This window comes from Odontomachus brunneus, unplaced genomic scaffold (genome assembly GCF_010583005.1).
Source record: "Odontomachus brunneus isolate Ranch 3 - 2012 unplaced genomic scaffold, Obru_v1 Obru_scaffold_177, whole genome shotgun sequence".
Taxonomy (NCBI): Eukaryota; Metazoa; Arthropoda; class Insecta; order Hymenoptera; family Formicidae; genus Odontomachus; species Odontomachus brunneus.
In genome coordinates, this window is record NW_022639627.1 from 20288 (window position 1) to 45706 (window position 25419).

At 44.4% G+C, this 25419-nt stretch overlaps 1 protein-coding gene across 13 annotated transcripts; it reads right to left on the minus strand.

Annotated features, from left to right (window-relative positions):
• On the minus strand, positions 1-24400 carry LOC116851550 (histone acetyltransferase p300-like). 13 transcript variants are annotated; one of them, XM_032831071.1, is made up of 25 exons: positions 22934-24400; positions 21207-21362; positions 19059-19276; positions 18615-18992; positions 18240-18540; positions 17849-18163; positions 17438-17758; positions 17024-17230; positions 16533-16896; positions 16211-16383; positions 14217-16051; positions 13939-14096; positions 12402-12482; positions 12190-12324; positions 11526-12002; positions 11134-11299; positions 10701-10877; positions 10340-10570; positions 9974-10204; positions 9776-9895; positions 9387-9688; positions 8891-9304; positions 7464-7779; positions 6926-7370; positions 1-6823 (listed from the first exon to the last, which is right to left on the minus strand). In XM_032831071.1, exons 1-25 carry the CDS (start codon positions 23013-23015, stop codon positions 6345-6347), a joined length of 8082 nt encoding a protein of 2693 aa, XP_032686962.1. In that variant the 5' UTR covers positions 23016-24400; the 3' UTR covers positions 1-6344. The 13 variants fall into 13 exon arrangements, with proteins under 13 accessions (XP_032686962.1, XP_032686956.1, XP_032686963.1 ...); XM_032831065.1 differs by having other exon boundaries at positions 12402-12512; positions 14217-16084; positions 18615-19276; XM_032831067.1 differs by having other exon boundaries at positions 6345-7370; positions 12402-12512; positions 14217-16084; positions 17849-18106.
• Between the last annotated feature and the right edge of the window lie 1019 nt (positions 24401-25419).

Consider the following 25419-nt stretch of genomic DNA (forward strand, 5'->3'; position numbering starts at 1 on the left):
TTTTCAAATAATGATACGTAAACTTTATTTCATGTTAGATTCTCATGTTGTGTTAATGGTAGTGTTATGTATAAATATATACACATATATGTATAATTCTCTTACACCTCAGTAATATCATTTTCTTACGTTACCTTAAGCTACCCGCTGCGATTAGTAAAAGTAAGACGTGTGTTAATCCCTTATATTAGCTAGGTGAAAAGAAACAAGGGGGAGACAGCGAGGGCGCCGGCCAAACGTGAAAAAGACCAGAATCGACCTGTCTAGAGCGACTTCCCGGCCCCGCGTATTTCGGTCCCCGCGGCTGTCGCGTTTCGGACCCGAGGTGGCCGCAACCGAAGTGGGAAAGCTTCGAGCGAGGCAGTGGGGAGCTTCTCGCCGAGGGAAACGCTCGCGCGAATCGAGAAAGCCCGAGGACCTTCGCGCGCCCGGAGCGCGATTAAGGAGGAACAAGCGCGACGTCGGGACCGAAATGCGCGCGTCGGCTGAAGCGGAAGTCTACGGAAATCGAGTGGAAATTTGCCATTTTCATTGCGGGAACACGCGTCTTTGCTTTTTTTCAATTTAAATTAATCAGTAGAGCTAACGATATTGATATAGAGAACCAATCGTGATTATCGTTACATTGGGATAAATATGACGAATTTCTCTTTCCCTCCCTTTATCGATGGGAGTGACAATTGTACGATTTCTGACAAATAAGAAGTTCGGACGATTTTCTAACTATTTATAGAGACTTACATGGGGATGGAGGGAAAAGATGTTCCGTCGCATTTACCCCAGCCGCGAGAACAGCAAAAAGAACCTCAACGAAGCTATGGATATTGTGCGAGTATTGTGAACAAGCTTGTAGCTTGTAGCTTGTAGATAGACCGGATCGCATTCGATCACTGTCACATAACGTGTGTAGAAAGTAAGAAAAAAAGAGGGTTAAAGAAAAAAAAATGAATAAAAATCCGAAGGGCTACACGACGAATATGCGTTCATCGCTGATATCCGCTCGTCCAGAGTCGCCCCTCGGATATATACAGAAAAAACTCGAGTTTCTCCTCTCTCACGGCTCGAACGACTTGGGCGCGAGGCGGAGGCGATCGCCGAGACTCTTCAAATTGCAATCTCGCATCGTAGATTTCGGTTTCACTTCTACAAACGCACGCAGGTAGATGCAATTGCGACGGTACAAACGGTGCTGTGTAAAGGGGCCCCCCTCCTCGCTCGTGTACAGTCTAAGCCGGCGGAAAAATAAAAATGGAATGTATTTTCGAAACTCTTTCTTTTAATAATCATATAACAATGCTCGTTATATATTCACGATCAACATACATTACTCTTATCTATATGTTGCAAATTACATAAAAAAGATATCCGTTTTGCATTTCTAAAATTATAAAAACGACGGTAGCAAAAGTTTCTTTTATTATTTTCTTTCTTTCTCTCTCTCTCTTTCTCTCTATCTCTCTTTTCTGGAACTGGCGTTGTGAACACGTCGGAGCACGTGTGTGTGTGTGTGTGCGGCGGCGTTATTACGTTTCTGTTCTCTTTTTTTCTTCCTTTTTCTCTCTTTTCATTTATACACTAAAAACGATCGGTAAAAAAAGGACGACGACGGGCGGTCATAAGTGTAACTAAAGTTTTTTTTCCTAAGTCACTCTGCGGTTTCTTCTTCGTCGGGAGGAGAGGTAAAGACGTTTTTTTTTTTCTCTCTTCGGTTATGTCGGCGACGTCTTTTGCTCGGGGCGCCGTTCCGCGAGAACGGCCGAAATTCCGTCGCGCAAACAGAGGAACACACGCATCGCGTAATTGTGCAATTCTTATCCGCGCCACGAATGCACTGTTATCGGAGGACGAGAGCGCGGAGCTGCCGAGGAAGGAAGAGGGAGAGAGCGACGGGCCCCTCTCCTCCCTCGCACGGCGGCCCGCTGTGTCGAGGGGGATAAAAACGGGGAAAGAGATCGGTCGGCTCGTCTCGACGGAAGGGGGTGTGGGTGGGATAAACGTTACATTATGCGTCTCATCAATCTTTAATTAGATAATTAATTCACTATTTACGAAAAGTCATAATAAAAAGTAGTACTCTATATATTCGGTATTTCAATAATAATATTGTAATAATAATTATCATATTCCATAGCTTTGTCTGCAGTTATCGTCTATATCGGATAATTAATTAATTAATTAATTCATAATGTTACTCTTCATTGTCTCGCGCGCGCGCGCGCGTTTTTTTTTTTCTTGGGGTGTGTATGTATTATAAATCGCGGCCTACATCATCCTCGGATATACGTTCGATAAATATAAAAAAAGAAAAAAAATTGGTGAAAAAGAACAAATAAAAATCGTATATAATATATATTTATATATATATATGTATATATATATATATATATAGCGTTGCGTATGTTTCATTCACCTCTGTCTCTCGATCTATCTATGCACCGCTCGTTCGCTCGCTCGCTCGCTCGCTCTCTCGCTTACAATAGTAAATCGCTACGAATGCCTCGCGCACCAACGCGTCCCTCCGCGGCACCGACTTCGCCGCAATGCACTTCGCACGCTTCCACGTGCAACCGTCCATGAGAGAAATGCCTAGAATGTCGGTTGCAAGCACCATTGGTTGGTATTGTCGATCGACCGTGTGTCGCGCAAGGGTCCGACTATCATCGCGGCCTCACGTCGCTCGCCCTTGCACCTCGGCAATGGGCGCGCCACGGAGACGGCACCAAACGTCGTCCTCGAGCATCGCTCGATCGTCTCTATATCTGCTTTTACCTCTTTCTCTCTCTCTCTCTCTCTCTCTTTTTCCTTTTTTTTTCTTTCCGTCGCGCGCATACGGCGAGACGACGATCGGCGTGCTGTTCGGTTTGATATTAATAACAGAAGCTTCATTCTTCTCGTCAACAATTTAAACGTTAATGTCGGGCGCGCGTACACGCGCGAGTTTTCGCGTTGGCGCGCGCAGCGTTCGAATGTCTCTCTCTCCTCCGCACTCTCGGTAAAGAGTCCACTACCACAGAGGTACACCACTTTCAGAGATTTACAACACTGCCCTAAACACAGCCATACTAAGCCAAATACTTTTGGGTTTTTTGTCGTTTACGATTATTCCCTCATTTTCGCTAGTAAAATCGTTTATTTAAATCTACACTCGATTACCGTTTCCGTTTAACTTCGTCGTGCTGTTTAGCCTGTTCATTTTCTTTCTCCTCTTTTTTTTCTCCTAGCTCTCGCAGCAATCTTCGCTCGTTCGCCTCGCTATTGTACAATTTTTTAAATAAAACTTGGGAGAAAGAAAGGAAGGAAAAGAAAGAGAGAGGGAGGGAGGGAGGGAGGGAGGGAGCGAGGGAGGGAGGAAAAGAGGAAAGAAGGAAGGAAGGAAAAGGAAAACTGCGCACACACCGGATGCGCCTGGATGCGACTCCGTTCGAGACTCTTACCGCGAGGTCTCAACAGTCCGACGACGTTGTACACATAACAAGCGTATCCAATTCGCAAAGAGAAGAAATGAGGAAGAAGAGTTGAGACATGCTTCTCGTTCCTCGGGAGTCAAAGTCCTTCGGATAGCCGAGTGTACGAAGAAGCGTCCGACGCATTCTTTCCTCCGCGTAACGCGAGCTAAGAGCAAGGAATGCGCCTTGGTGTCGAGTTTTTACCGTTTCACCGAGATTTCTCGTCTTGCAAAATAAAGTAAAAAAAAAAAACAAACGGAATTCCGGAGCTGGTGTTATGTGCGTGTATTAATATCTCTCGACAATGTCGACGTTCGCCATGCTATTTGGCTAACGTCGACATCCGCCACAGGAGTAGTCGCCGGTCGCCCGAGAATTTGGTCCACCCAACCAAGGTCGACCGCTGACCTTAATCGAGTTCTGCCGTGCGATCGACGGCGCGGCGGTCATTCACCGGATCGTCGCGTCGTTCTCGTCCCTTTTTGTTAATTTGCCAAAGTGACTTAACGAAAAAGCGAAAGAGGGGAAGAGGAAAAGAAAAAAATAATACAAGATCACCTTCCACGTGCTGTTGAGAGCTGTTCGAACGGTTTCGCGTATGCGCATCCGCGTATACTCGCGAGTGATGTACGCGCGTGTGTATTGCGTGTGTACATATGCTGGCGTATACGAGTACTTGCTCTTGTATACGTGCACGCATACTATATGTGTGTGTGTGTGTGCGCGCATGTGTGGCTATGTGTACGTGTACTATACGTAATAAGTGCGTGTCCCGAGCGTTTCTCAGTGTGTGTATATGTGTGCGTGTCTCGTGTAGCTAAATTATAATATGTGGTGTTTCTTTATTCACATAATCTTTACTCGAAGTTGCGGCAGCGTTCGCGTATATACGGAACGCAACTTTACGATCGCGATCAGACTGTTTTTTTTCTTTTACGTTAGCTTTTTGTTTCTCATGCTGGTGTGTGTGTGTGTGTGTATGTGTGTGTTAGTTAATCTCTTTCCTTCCGATTATGTTTTCCTTTTAATCATCATCATCATCAGCTGGTATAATTACATGATAGCTACATTATACAAAGTGTACTTCAAAAATATCCGACGGCCACGGACCTTTTGAAACACAACATGCTCACACATTCCACGTTATTACTAAGTCATTTAAATAGGTGGCGAAGAAAAAGGGGGCTGAGAAGGCTTCCGGAGGTAAGGAAGAGGGCTGGGGTGAGGGGGAAAGGTCAGGCAGCGGAGAGTGGGGAAGGCGCGGGTTAGAGGAGAAAATTACACTTAGAGCTTTACTATTATACAACACTGGCATACTGAAGTATAGTGTGGTTCGGTGTGTTTTGTACGCGGGTGCTAGTGACCCGTGTAATAACGCGTGTGAAATTTTCTCTCTCTCATTTTTTGCAAATATTACAATATATCTATTTATGAATTCATCATATTAATATATAGAATAATAATATATAATATAATATAATAATATTAATAATAATAATAATAAATCAAAAATAGGCAGGTAAAGTAATAATCGTTATTATTCTATATCGTGTAATTAATAATATTAATAATAATATTAAAATAATAATATTAATAATAATAATGCATTATGTACAGAGCGGTTTTCACGCGAGGGCCCGTATCGAATACGCTTTCGTAGCTACATTTTGATTGGACTGTACACGCATGGACCCTCAACTGTGGAAAAACTGTTCGTTTCTTTCTTCCCCTCTATCTTTTTATCATCAAATTTAACACCCATCATAAATCCTCCCAACGCAGATAGCAGCCTGTTGTGAATTTCTAGTTTTTGGTTGCGACAACGTTAATTTACGTTTATGCTTAATACGTTCTGTCAAGAGAATCACCATCATTCTCGATTTCGGCGATTCCGCGTGCTCGAGAATGCGAGTACCGCGACGTAATTCATAAAATTTCATGGCGCTAAGGTACATAACCCCTTCGGCGGCCCATCGGGATTCTCTTAATAACAAGATTTTCCTTAAATGAACGTATCACTTAACGAACTAGATTCTCTGCTTCACCTCTCTCTCCCATACATACAACGCTACTAGTTTCCCTATATTGTTTATCTTTCATACATCTCTCTCTTTCTCTCTTTTCGTCATATATATCTCGCATCTCGATACGATAATATTAATGTTGTTGTATAATAATTGCATATAATTACTACACTCTAATAGTATTTGAACTATTAATTATCAGTTAACGTTAAGTATACACAACACATTTGTACGATTTCACTCAGCCTGCGCGAGCAGCAGCGAGGAAGTGGTGGTGGCGGGGAGGGAGGGTTTTCGGAGGGTTACGAGGGAAACTTAATAGTAGTCTCTCGATTTTGTCTTTAGTCTTGAATTGTTTTTTCTTTCGTCGCTCTACCGGTTATTCTCCCTCTCGCTCTATGAGACTGACCGAACGAACGACGAAACGACTCGTCACTTGGAGTCTCTATTTGAGCCGGGCCGTAGCATCGAAGCAGCACCAACTGTGGCGTTGTCTCTATTCCCTTTACGACTTAGGACATCTCGCGTAGAGGATAATCGAAAGAGAAGGAACGCGAAACGATTACGAGCGTGTGTCTAAGGTCGCGCTCTTTGGAATCGGCCCGTGGACAGCGCGACGCACGTCTGGGGTTCAACCAGACTGTGCCCGATCACTCGACGAAAGCGCGGAGCACACGTGTGGGTGTCTCTCGTTCTTTCTTTCCCTCTTTATATATCGCGCGCGCGCGAAGGAGCGACGAATTGACCGTATCTATGGACCTGTTCCGCGAACGTTCCGCGTTTAACACGCGTAGCGGAGAACGATACGCGTCGCCCGTGCGTGCGCCGTAAGAGAGTCTTCACTTACATTAACCGACGCCATCACTAACAGTCACTACAACCCCTCGACGAACTTGGAGAGTTGGTCTTGTGGCGTCATCGGCGTCACCTCACTGGAGTCTGTGCCGCTCGCCGAGGGCGCCGGTGCCGGTGATGGATGGTGAGGCATGGTGGCGGGATGACCGGCAGGCGCCCCGGCTGCGCCACTCAGCTGCGAGAGCATCATCTCGCTTGGACCGCCGAGCTCGTGAGCGGGCGAATGGGTAGGTGTGCCGTGCGGAGGATGATGGTGCGGCGATGGCACCGGTCCGGAACGCGGCGAGGGTACCGGCTGATTACGGGGTGAGGGGACTGGTCGCGGCGAGGGGTTGGGCTGGGGAGATCGATTGGGCGGCGGAGAACGGACCGCTTGCATCAGCTGTTGCTGCACGGAAATCCCCGGTGGTCCCATCACACCCTGTGGTGACGGTACGGGTGGCGGAGTCGGTTTCAGGCCCTGTTGACCGTAACCTTGCTCGTTGAAACCACCGTAACCTGGGGATGAATTCGCGAAATAGCCCATAGTGTTGTTCATCATGGGTCCGTTGGCCTTGCGTGCCTCGTTTTCTATGGTACAACGATAGATCGATTGATTACCGAGAAGAGGCGCCCTTATTGCGGCCCGTTGCTGACCATACGGCGGCGCCGGTGGTTGAGTGAACGGCTGCTGCTGCTGTTGTTGCTGCTGCTGCTGCTGCTGCTGTTGTTGAGCCTGCTGTTGGGCCTGTTGCTGCCTCTGTTGCATCTGCACCATCATCTGCTGCTTGTACCATTGTGTCTGAGGCTGCACCGGTTGCTGTTGTTGCGCCTGTTGCGTCAGCATTGCCTGTATTTGCAGTCTGCCCTGTTGCTGTTGCTGCTGTTGAGCCTGTTGCTGCTGCTGCTGCTGCTGCTGCTGCTGCTGTTGTTGTTGCTGCTGCTGCTGCTGTTGTTGGGACATCATATGCTGTAAACCAGGTTGTTGTTGTTGGGGTTGATTAGGACCTAATGGGCCGCCGACACCCCCGCCATGCTGACCAGGTTGTTGCTGATGAACATTCGCCTTTTTACCAAGAAGATCATATGGTAATAGAGGCTATAAAATCTTAATATAAATCGTGTAAACACTTGTTTTACAAAAATAACACAAACTTACCCGTTGTTTGATGAAGGCGGCCATCAATGGCGGATTGCTTTTGAGTATTTGCAATATTTGGTTCTGCTGTTCGGGTGTATGCGGGCTTCTGAGAGTCTGCATCAGCTGCTGCAATGCATGCTTCTGCATATTGCTTTGAGCCTGTGGTCCGACTTGCCCGACCGGTCCGATCACGCCCTGTTGACGTGGCATTTGTGCGCTCATTCCCATTCCCGGCTGAGCTTGATGCTGTTGCTGCTGCTGCTGCATCAATTGTTGCGGAGTTTGCTGCCGTATGCCAGTGTTTTGTTGCATCACTGCGTTTGGTTGGTACCTACTGAAGTAAGAAAAAGAGACGTATATAAAATAGAAGATACTTTAACTTATATTGTATATTATGATGCATATGACGGAACCAAAGTTTTCTTAGTGTAAACTAGTATTACATAAGACAGATAAATAATAGTGTTTCTTATTTGTGAAAAAGATATTCAATTTATCGGCCGATATATTCTTCTTCTACACTAATTTTAATAAATTCTACCAATTATTTACATATAACGGGAAGTACCAACGGGATATCACCAACGCTAATCGCTATAATGACGGAAAAAATTGTATAAGAAATCGAACAGTATGATTTATAGAATTTTGAAATTACAAGTAAAACAATAAGAGAGAAAAAGAAGAAAAGAGATATATATTATGTTGCTTGGATAGTACAGTTGAGAGAGCGGTTTGTTCAGCAAAAGTCCGGACTCAATTAGCGGTTTAGTCTACCCCTCGCTGCCACTCTGTATTTTCTCACTATTTTTGCAGATGGAAACAAGAAACATAAAATTTTTAATTCTTACGAGAGTAAATTTTACTCTTCGGCGACATCAATATTCCAAGTGGAGATTTAAGTCTGTTACAGTCTATTGAATTTTGTCTGTCCTGTATTTATTTAGTTATAGCCAACAGTCATCGCAAGAGTAAGTGTGCTCGGTTTTGGATTCTAATTATAGATTTTTATACATATAAATTGATATAAAGACTACGAAAAATGGGTTAGAGAAATATTACTACAAGCACTCGAGGTTTGCTTAACTTTACTCCCTTTGTCTAGTTTTCTCTTAATAAGAATCAAATTAGACAAAGATCTAACACCTGTGGATAGTGGAAGGGTAAGCTCTATCTGTCAATTTTATCTTTACATCTTTCATAAAAAAATATCAATCTCCTGTATACATAAGTTTATGATTTTGTCTCCCTAAAAGGGTACGCGTCAAAAGCCTAGAAATAGCCCGCACACTCTCATCTATAGATTTCTATATTATTCTACACTCAAAAAGGACTTGTATTTATGCACGTATTTATTCATTATCAGAACAATTAGTTATCGAGTGAACGATTCAAACTTAGTTAAGAATGGTACGGTTTTTAGAAGAAAAAAAATTGCCATATACCTCGCCGTCCATTGATCCATCGGAATCAGATGTGTGCCGCCAGGATTCGCCATTTGAACTGGCATAGGTCGCTGCATTTGTGGCGGAGGCATCACACCGCCGGTTTGTCCACCCACACCAACGCCTACACCGACTGCACTGGTTGGTGCAACCTTGCCGTAGCCAACATGAGGTACTTGTTGCCTCGCAGCTTCCTCCTGCACTTGCTTGACCACCTGCAATACGTGAGCGGGCGGCGTTTGTGTACCAGGCTTCAGACCAATACCTGGTTGATGCGGAGATGGTAAGTTCGTAGCGCTGACACCGGGCTTCATAGCAACTCCGGTTGCCATAGCGACATTTGAAGTCTGCTGTCCAGCCTGCATTGCGGCCATAGGTCCAGTCGGCCTCGTGTTCATCACAGCCATTCGCCTCCTGTATACAAACCGAACAACATTTAGCACAATGTTCCATTGATATAGCTATATACGAGAAATTCAATAATCATTCTACTGACCTGAGTAATTGCGCCTGTTGTAACCGTTGCTGAAGCTGTTGCTGCTTAATTTTATGTTTGATGTTAGAGCAGAACGGAACAAGACACTTAGTCTCTTGGCAGTGTTTCGCGTGGTAACAACAGAGCGCTATCAACTGTTTGCATATCGGACATCCGCCATTCGTCTTTCTCTTACAATTCTTCGTGTGCATTACCACTCTCTTCATCCTCTGGCAACTTGGCAGACGACAATTAGCGTCTCTGCACTGGCAACCATGCACCAATGATTGAATGCACCTTTGTATCGACAGTTTCCGAGCTTCCTGTATTGTGAAAATATATTGTAAAAAATATTGTATGAACATCAAGATCTTTTGCTCTATAATACAATAAAGTAAAGCATAAATTACTTGTGGATTTGTTTGTTTAGCATCGGCCGGCGATGAACCGTCGTCCAAGTCGAAACCGAGTTTTTCCATAGGATGCGGATGACCATCTTTGTCTTTACAACTAACGCATAAGTCAAAATCCTGTAATAAAATGAAGTTATAGTAAACATGTGAGTAAATATTGAACAGAAAAAATAGTAATGCAAACGGGATACATACGTCGCAAACTGTACAATGGTATCTAGTCTCCACATGACTCTTACAATTGTTGCAAGTATAAACGAATTTGTCTTGGCCTTGATTATGCAACTCGTACAACATTGACATAGAACTGAACTTTGCTCTTCTTAGTGAGGAGAACTCGTAATGCCTTTCCCTCGCCATAGTAAGGAAGGCATCTCGGCCGTCCATCAAATCACAATTAATTACAGGATCGGGATCTTGGATTGGCTGAAAATTTATATCAGTGTTAATAATTGTATCTATCTGTAAGCTTCTTCTATAGCTATTAAATAATCCCATATATTCATCGCTTAACTTATTAAGTGTCTGTTGGAATATATAATAGATATAAAGAGAACTTACTGCCAAGCTGGCTGCACTTTGGGCGCTATGCAACCTGATAACGAAAAATACTTCTTTGTGTTTCTCCATGGTTGCGAAAATTTTTGCGGAGAGATCATTTCCAGTCTGAGGAGTATTAGATTTCTTACTATTCTTCCTTTGATTCGCTTTAGACTTGTTGGATTTCTTTGCCTTCTTTTGACCCTTTTTCTTACCGTCCGGAGTTTCAGAGTCTTCAGACAGCGAAAATATCTGAAAATATGAGAAATACATATATATATATATATATATATATATATATAAAAGATGAGAAAAAACATATATGTATATATAAAACAGGAAAGACAAAATTTTGAGAAAAAGATCATTTATCGCAACTTACCGCGTTTGCCGCTGCAGCGGCGGCTTCTGCCGCTTCAGCTTGTTTTCGCTTTTCTTCCTCTTCTTGATCTAATTCTTTAATACTTTCTTCTAGCACATTCGGCCAGAAGTCACCTTCAAAGTACGGCAAGTCTGCTGCAGATGAAAGCCTGTCTTCCATGGCTTGTTTTAAGATATCCTATATGACAAAAATCTCAATATATATCTCCTGCTCATCGTATAAACAATAAAAAAAATAATAATAAAAGAATATTTGGTAGAGAAATGTCGTCTGCAAATCCTATGTTCAGTGTTATGTACAACAAGAAGAACATTAGCTTTACCACAGTCTTTGATTTAAGTCTCATTAGACTCCGATACGATATTGAAACACATACCGGAAACACAAGAGACTAAGTATCTATGTTGATGTATAAAACACACTTCTCCCTCACCTTGTAGTCGAGCACAATCCTTTCGACCATTCCCTTATCCAACATCTTTTTATACCACTCCTGCAATCTTTTAGGCTTTGGTATTTTCTGTTCTTGGGGATGGCAGTGGAAGATATAATCGTCCCCTTCGGAAGGTGGACATGCCCAAATGTGCGCCATAGTATACCTAAAATTATATTTTTTAATTGCAAATTGCATATATATATATATATATATATATATATATATATATATATATATGTGTGTCAGATATGTTGCATTTATATATATATTAAATATATATTCTTCCAATATACTAGCAAGTTATTATAGTTATTATATTAATGTATTAAATACCGAATATAGCTTCTCTTGGATATTGTTTTTGTATTAATTGTTGTAATTGTACTCACCCAAGCTGCTTCGCGTAGTCCAGATATCCAAGAAGAATCTCGTGGTACACAGCTGTACGAAACTGTCTAGGCCGGAAAAAGTGCACGGAGTCCAAATACGCGATATATACTCGTCTAGTGTTCGGTGGTGTGCATTCGCTTCCATACTCTTGCACATGCATACCGAAAAAACACACGTCTGTGCCGTCGACTTCCTCAAATGCGAATAACGCCTTTGCACGATAAGGAAATTCGCCGGGCATATCACCGTTCTCGACAAATCTACTACGCATGCCGGGTTTAACCTCGACCACTTTATCACTGGACGCGACCACTCTGATCGCGACTTCACCGGCACCAGCTTCTTTCTTCTTAAGAAAGTTGTTCACACGCGTCTCGATATAAGTGCCGAGTTTCGTAATAGGCAATCGTTTGGCGTTAAACTTGTTCTCTTTACGTTTCTGACCCTTCTTCTTTAAGCAATTATCACAGGTAAATCTATTAAAAGGAAAAGCAACTTCTAAGTGACACAAGTTATCTCAAAATTTACTCTTTAACGTAGCTATATAAATAACGAGCAAGAAGCGAATGGGTTAGTTAATTGCGAAAACAAAGTCGTATTTTCCAAAGCTCCTACGATTGTTTGATAAATATTAAATGTTACACACTGATCGTTGTCACTCACCCTAATGGCCAGATTGCTTCCATATGAAGTACACATATTTGATGTACTCTCCTACCGCAGTCCGTACAAGTAACAAAAGGTTCCAATTCCAAGTGGTCATTCTTCATCTCCTGGAATTGTTCCTTTTTGATGGCACTGCAAAGAAGAAGCCTTCAAGAAACCGTCCTTCCAGATAAATGCAACAGATTGCGCACTAGATTTTATATACTTACGTTTGAGGCTGTGTCGGATCATCTCCCAACGTCACTGTATCACCAGGAATGTCGTTGAAACATTTCTGACAGAAGGTGTATCTGTCGGAAATAAGACCATATGCCTTTAAACTGTAATATACAATTACATTGTATACGGCGTGTCATTTCATCACAGTGCCATGCGTGCGTTTTATATTGCGTGAGAGTTCGATGAGCGACGGTCAATTTTATCCGTCTCACCGGACGCATCCAAGTTTCAAGCGTCAATTTCGAGAAGTTCGTTTATATATTCGATTTTCCGCAGTTACACATGCATGCAATGGTATTGCCAATTAATCGTTCCGAATCCGATTTCGGTTTCGTTCCAAAGAGTCATGCGAAGACATCGTTCTCGTTTTTCAATTAGTGTTTTGCGAATCGGACGTTTCGTAATTATCGATTTTTTTTTATTCGTTCGTTTTATAAATTTCAGGTTTCCAATTACGATCGTCCAATATCCAAGTATCGTTTTTTCGCAGTAGTAGAGTCGGAAAGAAGCAAGGGCGCAGGCAACACGAAGAGCAAGCGGCAAACAAGGATTTGTGTGCGCGTGCGCAACCCATGGTCAGAGCGAAGGTAACATACAAAGAAGAGAGAACAGTGCCATCGTTAGACGCACATCAATTCACACCTTGTTTTCTAAATACTAATGTGCACATACCGAAGAGTGATGTAAGTCAAATATATTTAGATATCGTTGAAATTTCGTTAGATCTTTACGATTCTTTGTGGCTTGCTCATTAAGACTCGAGAGTATATATTCTCAGTGAGATACATATCCCTTAAGTACATGCACAACAAATATTATAGAAGTTCTAAATGTGCGAATGTGTGTATGTGCGTGCGTATATGGGAAACTGCTTTATAAATTTACGAAAAGATATAGGTCAGGGGACTGACCTGCTTTTGCAAGTATTGCTAAAGCAGGTTAATTAACCTGCCAATTTGATTTAGCGCGTTCGATGACAGGACACTTCAAAATTAGAAGTGTCCCATGCAAAATGAACACGCGGTAGTTAACGCTTTGTAGACGCCGCACGTATATAGAATCGTTATTCGAAATTTTAACGGTTATTACTAGAAATTCCGAAATATATCACCGATTTTTCTTCCATTATACGCATTCTAGTTTTCATCACATGTATTCGACAAATTTGCCGAGTTACATGTAAAACTTAAAAAATTCGTATATAATCAGGTGCATTAACATTGTCGGCGTGTTTGTGTTTAGCAACTAAACATGTTTATAATTGAAGAAAATATGTGATAGAAAAAATATATAGTTTATAGAAAAAATAAAATATATAATTAAAAAATTATAATGATCTGCTTTATCATGATATACTATGCTTGATTATGATCATGAAATGTGTACATAATCTTTCTGATTATATAGCAGTTTAGCCTCTTCCTTTTTTTACATGAAAAATAGATCTCTGCAAACGCGGGTGCATGGAACAGCATTAATGCACCCAATTTTTTTTTGCGATAGAAACCGTTCTCTAGACATACTGACCTGTTCTGGTACGAATAATACTTTGCATCCCTGGGTATCGTACACAACTGCTTGCCATAACAACAGAGCACCTGCGGGTTGAACGTATATTTCCGACCGCAACAGTATCCGAGGGCCTGCATGACAGGATCTATTTCTTGCTCGAACACTTCCGAGAGCTGCGTTTAAATGATAATGTGTGAATTACAATACGTGTGTCAGTGAGTAAATTACGAAAGGAAAAATTAATATTCGTTTGATGCGCCTTACTCATAGAAAGTAAACGCAATGGGCGTTACCTTGGTGCAATATCTGTAGACACGAGATGTTTTACGATTGTAAAGCCAAGCATTGTCAAACATCATCCAGACGTCATCCACGTACTCCCACGGATCGCTGTATTTCTCCGTGTCCAATTTCTTCTTGATGGTCGATAGATCCATGGGCTTCTTCACAATAGTGGGATAATCCGGTATACCTAGAGCTTGGGGATCTACTGGTTGTCGGAACGGTATGGACTCCGGATCTTGCCGATATAGCTTCTCGAGTGTTGGCATTAGCGCTTGACGTAACTCGTCGGGTTTGAACAAACACTTTTTCTTGTCGGTCGACGTCCCGCTAGGCTGTATCGGTTCCGGCACCATTGGTTTGATGTCAGTAGCACTCGTATCCTGAGCGGACATAGGAGTCATGCTCTCCTCTTTTATACTGGCAGGCTCTTCTTTCACTGTCGTTTCATTCGAGTCTTCCTCCATCGGCTCGGTCTTCGGCTCAGTCTTGATGGTGATCTCATTTTTCACGCTCTTACCGCAATCCATCCGATGATTTTCGGCACCGTCCTCCTGCTTGATCTCCATTTTTATCTCCATTTTGATGTCTTTCTCTTCTTTAATGGTATCTAGCTTGCCTTTGTTGTTATTCATCGGTGGACTAGGCGAATTATCGCGATCCAAGGCCGCCGTGATGGCAGCCATCTGCGAAGACATGGATGTGCTTCTCGGTGCGTTTAGCGCCGCTCTCTCTTGCGAGGTCATACCTTTGCCTAAACTCGCGAGACCCGCAGGCGATGGTGTCGTGCCTGGATGAGGCGGAGTTTGGTTAGCGGAAGAGACTGTCTGATTGGGAGTCATAAGTGACGGGACTAACGGTGTGTTCGGTGTGGAAGTGGTGGACTGAGGTCCATTGGTAGTCGTCGTCGCAGGTCCCGGACTTGGTCCGCTAGACGCAGGAGGAGGTATTGTCTGCGGCGTCGATGTAGTGATGGCACTGTCATTGGGTGTAGAAGCTGACAATGGCCGGCTGTTGGCGAACTGTTGACTTTGTGGTTGCTGCGGTGTGCTCTGTTGTGGTTGCTGCTGTTGCATACTACTGAATGGCGATGGAGTTTGTGGTATCGACGTCGCCGGTGTGCTCTGACTCGAAGTACTCGTCGGCTGTTGCTGAACCGCTTGTTGCTGCTGCTGCTGTTGTTGCTGCTGTTGTTGTTGTTGTTGTTGTTGCTGTTGCGCAGCTTGAGCTTGAGCCAATCTAACTTTCATAAGGTCAGGAAACTGATGCTGATTCTGAATGGGAGAACTATTGGGTAAACCGGAAGTGCCATTGGACGTTGGAAATTGACTAGTTGTCGCGGACGCGGCAGTGGTGGTTGTTAAGTTAGTCTGTGACATCTGAGGCTGTCCGAAGGGACTGAGCCCAGGATTGGGCACCATGTTGGCGTTGGACGTCGATTGTCCATTTGGACTAGGACCTGGAGGACCAACCAAGATTCCTTGCTGCTGCGGTTGTTGCTGTTGTATCTGTTGTTGGGCTTGAACTTGTTGTTGCGGCTGTTGAGGCTGCTGTTGCTGCTGCTGTGCCTGTTGTTGTTGCGGGAATTGCATCCGATTGTGTTGGATCGCCATTCCAGGTAATGCCGCCAGTTGACCCATGCCTGGTGAATGACTTCGCACGGTCGGTGGTACCGTGCCGACTGGTTTCGCAGGTAGAACAGTCCCTACACTAGGAGGAGCGCACGGCCTTAAGCCAGGACCAGATGTACCCGCGGGTGGCGGTTGCTGCTGCTGCTGTTGCTGTTGCGCTTGCAATTGTTGCTGCTGCTGTTGCTGTTGCTCCTTCCGTTTCTGTCGTTTTTCCTCTATTTGGTACAAAAAAATGCGTCGTTTTTCCTCTGTTTTGTACAACAAAATGCGTCGCAAAAAAGTGCGTCGCAAAAAAACGGCACATAAAAATTGTATTTTTAATCATTAAAAATCATAAAATCATTTAAATTATCCTCCAGTTTTTTGTCACTTACCAAGTTCCTTCTGGATCTTGTAAATCTTTTCAGCTAGCAGATGATAGTATTCCGATCTCGAGTTAGCCATTTCATACATATCACCTTCGACTTTTCTTGCATATGCAACTAAATTGTGCATTCGTTTATCAAGCATTGCTTGGGGGTCAGGAGTTGGGAATATTGCTTGGACCCTGCAAAGGTAAAAATGATGTTGCAAACTGGGAGTTCCCAATATGCACGGTCACGTATGTAGATTGCATTTTACCGATAGTTTATACCATCTTGGCATGCAAGTTGAAGTAATAAAGTAATGAACTAAAAAAAATATATATATACTAACAATTTATGTACGAGATGATTCCTGAGGTCTGGTGTGACCGACTGATGCCACTCTTTCGTTCCTTGCACTGGTGTCGCTGTTACTTGACCCGGCTGAAGACCGCCCGGCAATTGCAGATTGGCCAATCTGTTTTCACCTATCACACCGGGTTGCCCAGATTCATTCAGGCCTGCGAACAGCTGTTGCATATTGACAGACTGTTGTATATTAGCAGCAGCGGCCGCAGCAGCGGACGTGGGTCCAGTCGACGGCGCTGTTTGATTGCCAGCAACCCCAACTGTACTAGGATCAGAATTTAACGGAAGAGATACGTTTGGAGCAACTACTTGTTGTCCAGTACCAACTACGGACTGTCCTGGTGTAGCTGAAATAATGAATACAAACATTCATCGTGTTATTTTTCATCCACTTATCTATGTAAATAATCATGCCTTGATACGAATGAAATGAAAGTAGTCGATACACTCTACAGGAAGCATTGCAAGACTCACTCTGTGTTTGAGGTTGCGTTAATCTAACATTACTCAATGCCCCTGGTGGCCCTGCCATGCTAGGCGTCGGCATTCTAACGCCTCTGCCAACACCTTGAGGCAGTAGTCCCGGTGTTGTTGTCGGACACTGAATCCCTAGAGCATCGTAAGCTCTTCTCATCTCCGACGGGCTTGGATTTTGTTGATTACTTTGTTGAGCTCCTGGGGCTAATTAAAAAGAATATATAAGAATATATAATATATGTAAGAATAAGAATATATAATATATATAAGAATAAGAATATATAATATATATAAGAATAAGAATATATAATATATAAACTGTAATATAACTGTATAAATTTGCCGAGGAACATTGTACCTCTTTATTTTATCATTCTATTATTCTTATATCATAAAATTATTCTAAATTACCAGCCGCGGGATTAGTCCTGTTCTTATTCGCCTGCTTGATTGGTAAACAAACTGGACAATCGGTTCGTGTGCAATGTCTCCAATGACTTATAATCTGCCTGGACATGCTACAATGTGGCACTGTGCAACTTTTACCAGATTGGCAATTGGTCATGTGATTCAAGACGTTCTTCATCGTTTTGCAGTCCGGCAAGGTGCACTGCCTTATTTCGCCATTTGCTTGGCTTTCGCGCCGTTGACATTTATGCGCGTGCAAGAGGAGTACCAACTGCTGTTGTATGAGTCTACATTTCTCCGGATCCGGAGTCGATTTTGCAGTGCCTACGATAGTCGTGAAACTCTCTTTAAAAAACGAGCAAGAGAGAGCGCAGCAAGGGATTGTGAGACTACCCAACAAAAGTTGAGACTGACCAGGGGTAGCAGAACCAGCAGTGGCAGCCATTTGTCCCTGAGTGGCTTGCTGCGGACCTGGTTGTCCTCCGCTCGGCGCTCCCGATTGGGGCTGAGCTGGACTCGGCGCAGGCGGCTGTGCCTGCTGTGCCATGCCGCTTTCCTGACCACCAACGATATTGGTGGTACCAATGGGACCGGTAGTTCCGGTGAATCTACCGGCAGCTTGCATAGCAGTCATATTTGTGCCCACACCTTTCTGCTGCGGTTTGACAACACCTACGGGATTATTGGCGCATACAGTTACTCCTGGTCCTGGTCCGTTATTTGGCGAACCTGTATCGTGAATTGTTTTTTCATCGTCTTAAGCACTATCTATTCATTATCATAAGATATATATTTTCATACGTACCGTATCCATATGGACTGGACGCGCCTATTTGCCCCATGTTGGGCATATTTGCCATGTTAGGTGGAGCTTGCATTCTAGGACCTTGACCAGGACCAACTATGCCAACTTGATGTACCTGTTGGTGAGGACTCTGCCCTCTCGCCGACCCGACCATATGAGCCGCCGCCGCCGCCGCTTGTTGTTGCTGTTGCATCGCTACAGCCCGCGTGTTCAACATCCCAGGACCATTTTGCATCTGTGTGACCCCGTGAGGTCCGCTAGGATGATGTATCGCTTGAGTATTAGGTCCCATCATAGTTACCTTGAAAATAACACTCAGTTAGATTTATGGGCTTTCACATATCGTTACTCTGCACTCATATCAAATTAACATACTGTATTCTGAGGTGTTTTGTTCAAACTGTTGGTTACTATTAAGCCTCCCCCGGCCATTCCTCCCATGTTGTTGTTACCACTAGCTGTACTAGTCATTACTAAGCCAGAATTCATACCACCCGGCATAGACATCACAGGGTTACTACCGGCCATACTCATGGACGACTGCAGACCACCCATCGAATTCGCGATAGACATTTGATTGTTAGCCAACGAACTGGCTATGCTGCTCGGTAAATTCCCAAGACTCACGACCATCTGCGGGTCGACTACGCCTTTAGAGACAGAAACGTTTGGCGGCGATTGCATGTTCGGACTTTTGCTGCCCAAAGGTCCAGCAGTCATTACTAACGAATTCGCCACCAAGTTTTTGTTGCCCTGTTCAATGGTCACATGTAAAGTATCATGAAGATGGATTGAACAATTGGTCTGAACCAAACATACTTGTTGCTGGATAATATGATGTGAGAGTTGCTGCTGCTGCTGCTGTTGCTGTACATGTTGCCTAAGTTCTGAGTCGAGAGCACCGTTTTGTTGCCCCGGACCGGGGCCAGTCGCCGGTGGCTTAGTACTCTCGGGTGCAGATCCCCAAGGTGGCGGCGCCAGCAGGTCATCAGGAAGATCATTTTCAATATCAAACATATCTGTGTTTGTCATGTAATCTGAGAATAAATAGAGCCAAAGTAAAAATTATATTTCCACATATGTACATATGACAATAATAAATAATTTTCACTGGCTATCAAAAAAGTATAACCACAAATATATTTATACGAACACATACACACGCATCACGTAGTGTGTCTCTGTGTGTGTGTGTGCGCGCGCGCGCACGCGTGTGCGTGTGTGTACGTATCTGTATGTGCGCGTGTATATGCGCGTGGATTTATATTTTCTCCTACTTCTTACAGTTTATTTCTAATCAATAGCTGTTAATACATCATCGTCATCCAACATATCTTGTGCACTGCTTAGACTAGATCTGCCATATATACTTGGAATATATTACTTTTAGAGATAACCAGTTTGTAGATTTAAATAATATGGCATTAGATATATGTGTACCATAGATACCAAGAAATAATTAGTAATTTTATAGGGTTAAGACTCTGTACCGTCACCAATATAGCTTTCATTTAGAGTATCGATATTTTAATACAAATGTTTGCTATTATATATGCGTGAAGTATCATGTCCCTATACACATGTATATATGCGCGCAATTGCATGTGAACATGTACACATGCATAAATACATGCATGTATATAGAGACACATATAGGCAGAGAAGCGTTTATTATTTTATCTATATTACAAGGAACTTCTAATGCTATAATATCTTTTTAAAATGTAGTAAAAAATGTAATCAATAATTAATGATAGTTAAAAATTGAATCTTATTCATCTATTTACTCACGACTGACCATACATTGACGGAGAAAAAAAGGGTGTACATACATATATATATATTTTTTTTAAATATATTTAGAAAAATACATACGCAGAGATTCTAAAAAAAAGGGAAAAAACTACACGTGGATGTAAACAAACATGAAAAATAAGACATGAGACATACACTGCATGAGCATAACGTAAAGGAGCTTATTCTACAGCGGAATGAAAATCTTCGGCACATTAAATTCGTGCTAAACTACACAAGCAGCGAAGCCACTGATGGCAAACTTTTATAGAAGAGAGTCATGCGAAGAAATAAGTCACTCTAGAAAATATCTGTTCAGGCAAAATAATGCTTCTGACGCATCGTTCGAGGACGAAGTACCACGTTTTGTACTTCATCCTAAAAGAAAAGAAAATTCTCGAGATTCTCTCGCACATAAATGACACGTCTGTGCGCACACACAGTTCTGCATTCTATTTACGTTCAGTTATAAATAACTGTAAAAATTTTCATTGATATAAACATCGAGAGCCCTACCTAACACGGCTATTTATTACCTGCACCGCATCGTCAACCTTTTTTTTTTACACGACGAGCATATAACGTATGCATTTTTAATTTTCACCTTTGCATACGTCTGCAAGCCTGCGAGAGCTCTGCGCGTGTGTGTCGCATGTCTATGTTATGTTTGATTTATGTGAATGTCTCACGGTGTTCATTAGAAAAGAGGGGGACCGCTGTTTATCTGAGTCTCTTATGTACCTTCAGCAATACAGATCCAATTTTTCTCCATTGCTATGTAAAGCGAATCAGTCCGTGTCTCAAAGTAAGATAACACAATGTATCTGCATTTGCCGCTCTACGTTCTGCCGTACTTTCAAAGATAAATTATCGTGACCAATCCAATGTTTTGTTTCTTTTTTTCTTTCTTCCCTAAACGTCAACGATAGACTAAAGTTACCGGAACCATAGTGACAATATGTCAAAACTCTATAGGCATCTCTCTCAGAAAGTACTGCAACTGGAAAACGTATTGATTTGCTTCACTGAAAGCCATAGGCTGGAACAAGTGAGTTTACGAAAGAAGAGATGTATGGCACTATGAGATGATCGGACGGACAAACGGATTTTACAGTGCTGAACTTAATTTCTCTCGATAATTTTGAATAGTTGATTTTGTATAGTGATATTTACTTCTTTTTTGGACGGTATGGTTGTTCCATTGTTGTTGCAGCTGATGCTGTTGCAGATGTAGCTGCTGCGATGGACCCTGTATTTGTTGCATGTTACCACTTCCACCTCCCCCGTAGTTCGTATAAGCATGGTGCATCATTAAAGGCGCCATACCCACTACGTATATCACAATTATATTGTTTTATTTAAAGATGGAAGAGAACGACCTAGGCTTTTTCTTTTTTTTTAATTTGTGGCGTCCAAGTGGCAGAAAGTTAAAGTCGCAGTTTTCGATAATTGTCAATGAGTAATTTTACTTTTCTATGATAGCCTCATGCGGCTGTTTGATGGTCAAAAGAGAGACAAACGAACTGTCATGTACAACTCAACTTCTGCAACTTGGTGATAAGCAATTTTGGGACTTTACATATTATTATCCGAGTAGAACGTAATTATTGTCGATATAATGTAGCGTTATTACAATGTGCATTATTCTCAAGTTTTGGAAGTTTCGATTTGTTAAGAGATGATTAAGATGTGTATACGTGTATGTGTGTGTTGAAAGGAAAAATAGTAAAGAGATCAAAATTAGCGCGTTGTTCATGCCAGCAAAATGTAATCTCTGATATTAAAAGTGTCATGCATCCATCATGCACTACAGGGCCACAGCTATATACCTAGATCTAAGTCTGGAAGAAAATGTACAATGAAATGTATATATCGAGTCGTGTGTGTGCCATTCGATCTGAGCCAGTAGAGAAATCGGTACGTGCAGTAAGACGAATAGGTAGTCGTGTATTTACTCTCAACAACACACACTTCCACTCACATCGTACATCCGCAAGATTTCCGCGCAAAATTCGAAATTGCGTACTTTTCGGTGCGACCAGATCTCGACGCAATAAAAATATAAGCAAGAACGGTCAATCTCCAAAAGTCTCGCGCATCACACGACACGCACGAGACTCATTCACTCTCTGCATTACGGAACTGTCGACGGATCATTCTCGCGTCTATGTAGGATCACAGGGATAAGAGGTACGCGAAAGCATCGTCGAATTTTCTCGACTTGAAGCTTTTCTCGGTTTGGAACATCGTCCAATTCGCGCGTCAGGAAAGAAAATTACAAACGTGCCGAATACGTTCGCGCGTGCAGCGCGAGTCGCGTCATGCGTGATTGTCGCGTGTCGTATCATAATTTCGCTCGGAGGTTGCGACGCGCGCCCCCGAGACGCGTCAAAGAGAGAGATCGGCGGGCGGGCTGGATGGCTGGCTGGCTGGCTGGTTAACAGCAGCGATTCGTGGCGCGATGGCGCGCGGCGTTCGCGCACAGCCGTGTACCGCCACAACACACCGGCCACAGCCGACCGGGCGGAAGAAGACGGTCCGTCGTCCCGTCAAACGAGAAACAACGCGAGAAGTGAAACGCGCCGTCCGCGCGAATGATCCTTCTTTCACAGAAAATGAGCCTTCGTGCACGATGTGTACGCGAGAGAAACGCGTCGTCGGATGATACACGCGCGCCTCCCGCGACATAGGATCTTTGTAAGGTTAGTCGCGGGACTGATGAGGAGGAGCGCAGGACGCGGAGATACGAGAACGTGGGATACGAGAGGAAGAGAAAGAGATTGATAGATAGATAGACTGGACGGTAATAAAACAAGAAAAAAATAAAGAAACAAAAATGCTGCGAAACGAGAAAGAGAGATAAAAAAATATAGGGAGGAGGCTCTTCAGATGCGACTCACCTGCTGAATCCGAGGGGCCCTGAAAGGGATCCCCGAGTTTCGGCCGTTTGTTCGGCGGGCCGTCGACCAGGTGGTCGGCCATGGCTGCTCCTCGATGGCGGCTGTTATCTTCCCTCCGTATAACCTCTCACGACGCTCCGTTGCCGATCACGAGCAGCGGAGCGGTGGCAGCGTATAGCCGATCGTGCACAACGTACGCGCGTAACACGGCACGTCGTAGTAGCGGCGCCGTGCAGCAGCGAAGAGCTCGCTGGTCGCGCACCTCTTCTCCTTCGCTCGCTCGTTCGCTCGCTCGCTCGCGTTCTCGAACTCTCGATCGCTGCGCGCCACTAGAACGCCGCTTCCGCCGTCACCGTCGTCGGCAGCTCCGCCGCTGCCGCTGTCGCCGTTGCTGCTGGTGGTGGTGCTGCGGCTGCTGCTGCCGCCTCTGGCCTATCGACGGCGAGGCCTCGTAACAAGTTCACCGTGCCGCAATCGTACTCGCGAGCATGACAATAACAATGACAACCGCGGCGCGTGGAGCGTCCCCGTGGAACACGGTTTGACGCACGTTCAACCATTGGGCATCGTCGTCATCGAGGTACGTCAAATCCTAGGGCGCGAAAGCCCACAGCACACTGGCACCACGCACGGACGTAGCCACACACACACGCGCGCGCACACACACACACACACACGGAGGGCACACACCGCGGCGAATGATCTCTGGCTCTCCTAGTAGATGTCCGGTGAACGACGACAGGACGACTGCCGCGGCGCGTAGCGTCGCGTCGCGTCGTCGAACACTCGGATCACTAGTGCCCTTACGCTACGTGACGGGAACAACAAAGACTAGCGGGACCACGACGTCGTCGGATCGCACAAGGAACGAGCCGATCCGCTGCTGGTCTCTGTCGCGAGACGGTGAGCGCGCGACGCTCTGACACGACTCTCGGCTCGACTCGATAGCACTCGACTGGATTCGATTCGCGCTCTCCCGCTCTCTCGCGCTCTCTCGCGCTCTCCTCTCTCGCGGAGAACGAGCGGCGCACACACGTTTATGCGCTCGTTCGGCGGTAAACGCACTCTCGTCCCACAGTACGACTCGTCAAACGCTCGACACCGCGGCGTACTGGCTGCGCGCACGGCGCTAGCTCGCAGCGACGATATCGCAGCCGAGGCCCGCTGGCACCATCTTCTACCTCTCCTCTTCTCTCTCGGCTCGGCACACTGCGACACACGGGGCGCGCGAACGACCAGCGCGGCCGTGGGCCGCTTTCCCCGCACGCTCGCACGTTATTTACGGGCGCGAGCACGCGAACACGATCGCACGTATCGGCACAGGTGCGGCCACCGCGCCCGCCACAGAAATTCGCACGGGAAAAGCGATCGCGAAGTGTTCCGCACCGCACAAGTATCGGCTAACGTAAAATGGCGGCGGCTGTTGACGAGAAGTTTTTCTACGCTTGTCAGAAAATGCCCGACTGACTCGGAGACGGTGGCTGTGACCGTAGATCGCGTCGCCCATTGGCCGAGCCGGTCATGTGACCCGTGCACGCCTCGCGATTGGCTCAGTTACCGCCAAGACGCCAGCGCCGCGGCTGCATTCACGTCGCTAAGACACGGACGTCGTGGCTACACTCACGCCGCCGGTCGGCTGTCTCTGGCTATCTCTTGAGAACGGCCGATCTCCGTAGCGTCGTTCCAACATGGTCGATTGGCGAGTCGCGCGATCGACTCCCGGGCCTTCTGCGACATTGCATCTCCGCCTTGATAGATGGTCGATTGATTGTCGGGAGGTTTGTGTCTTGCGCTCGGGTTTCCAGGTCTAAGTAACCGGACGATTCGTTGCGTTCATCTCGCAATCTTCGACGAGTACGGGACACGTGCCGTGGTAGCGAGTCGCACAATAATACCGAATCATAGCTTTTCGAGACCACTTGATTCTTTGATTTCTTATATTTTTGCGGTTTTGCGTACCTCTCACCAAAGAATATGATGTTTTCGCGCGTATGTTGCGTGTGCTTATGACCGACCGTAGGTGCGCACATATCTCCGAGAGATCAAAGTTTTGTACAAAAGCTACATTGTCGTGTAAATTATCGCGTCATGTCACATTCGTATTTAATATTAACATGTATTATTAACCCGCTTACAGAGAGAGAGGCTCACGCCTGCTGCATTTAAAGGTAATCCTTAAGGTTATGTTACATGGAAACTCAAAATTTAGGTTAGGTTCGCTAGTCCCCTGAAAGCCTCAAGTTTCCAGTGACATAATTTTCTAATCTTCTTTATGAGTTGCAAGGAAAGTATAAAATTTTTTTTATTATATGGTATATATTATAATTATACACACACAAAATGAAGCAAGCATTCTTGAATCCTGGCATTCTCGGTGCAGGATATTCCCTTGATTACGAGCAATTCTCGTACATCGTGATTACAGCAATGAATTTGTATTTGCGCGCATACATATTCGCCGCTGCAAGAAATCAAACAACATAGGA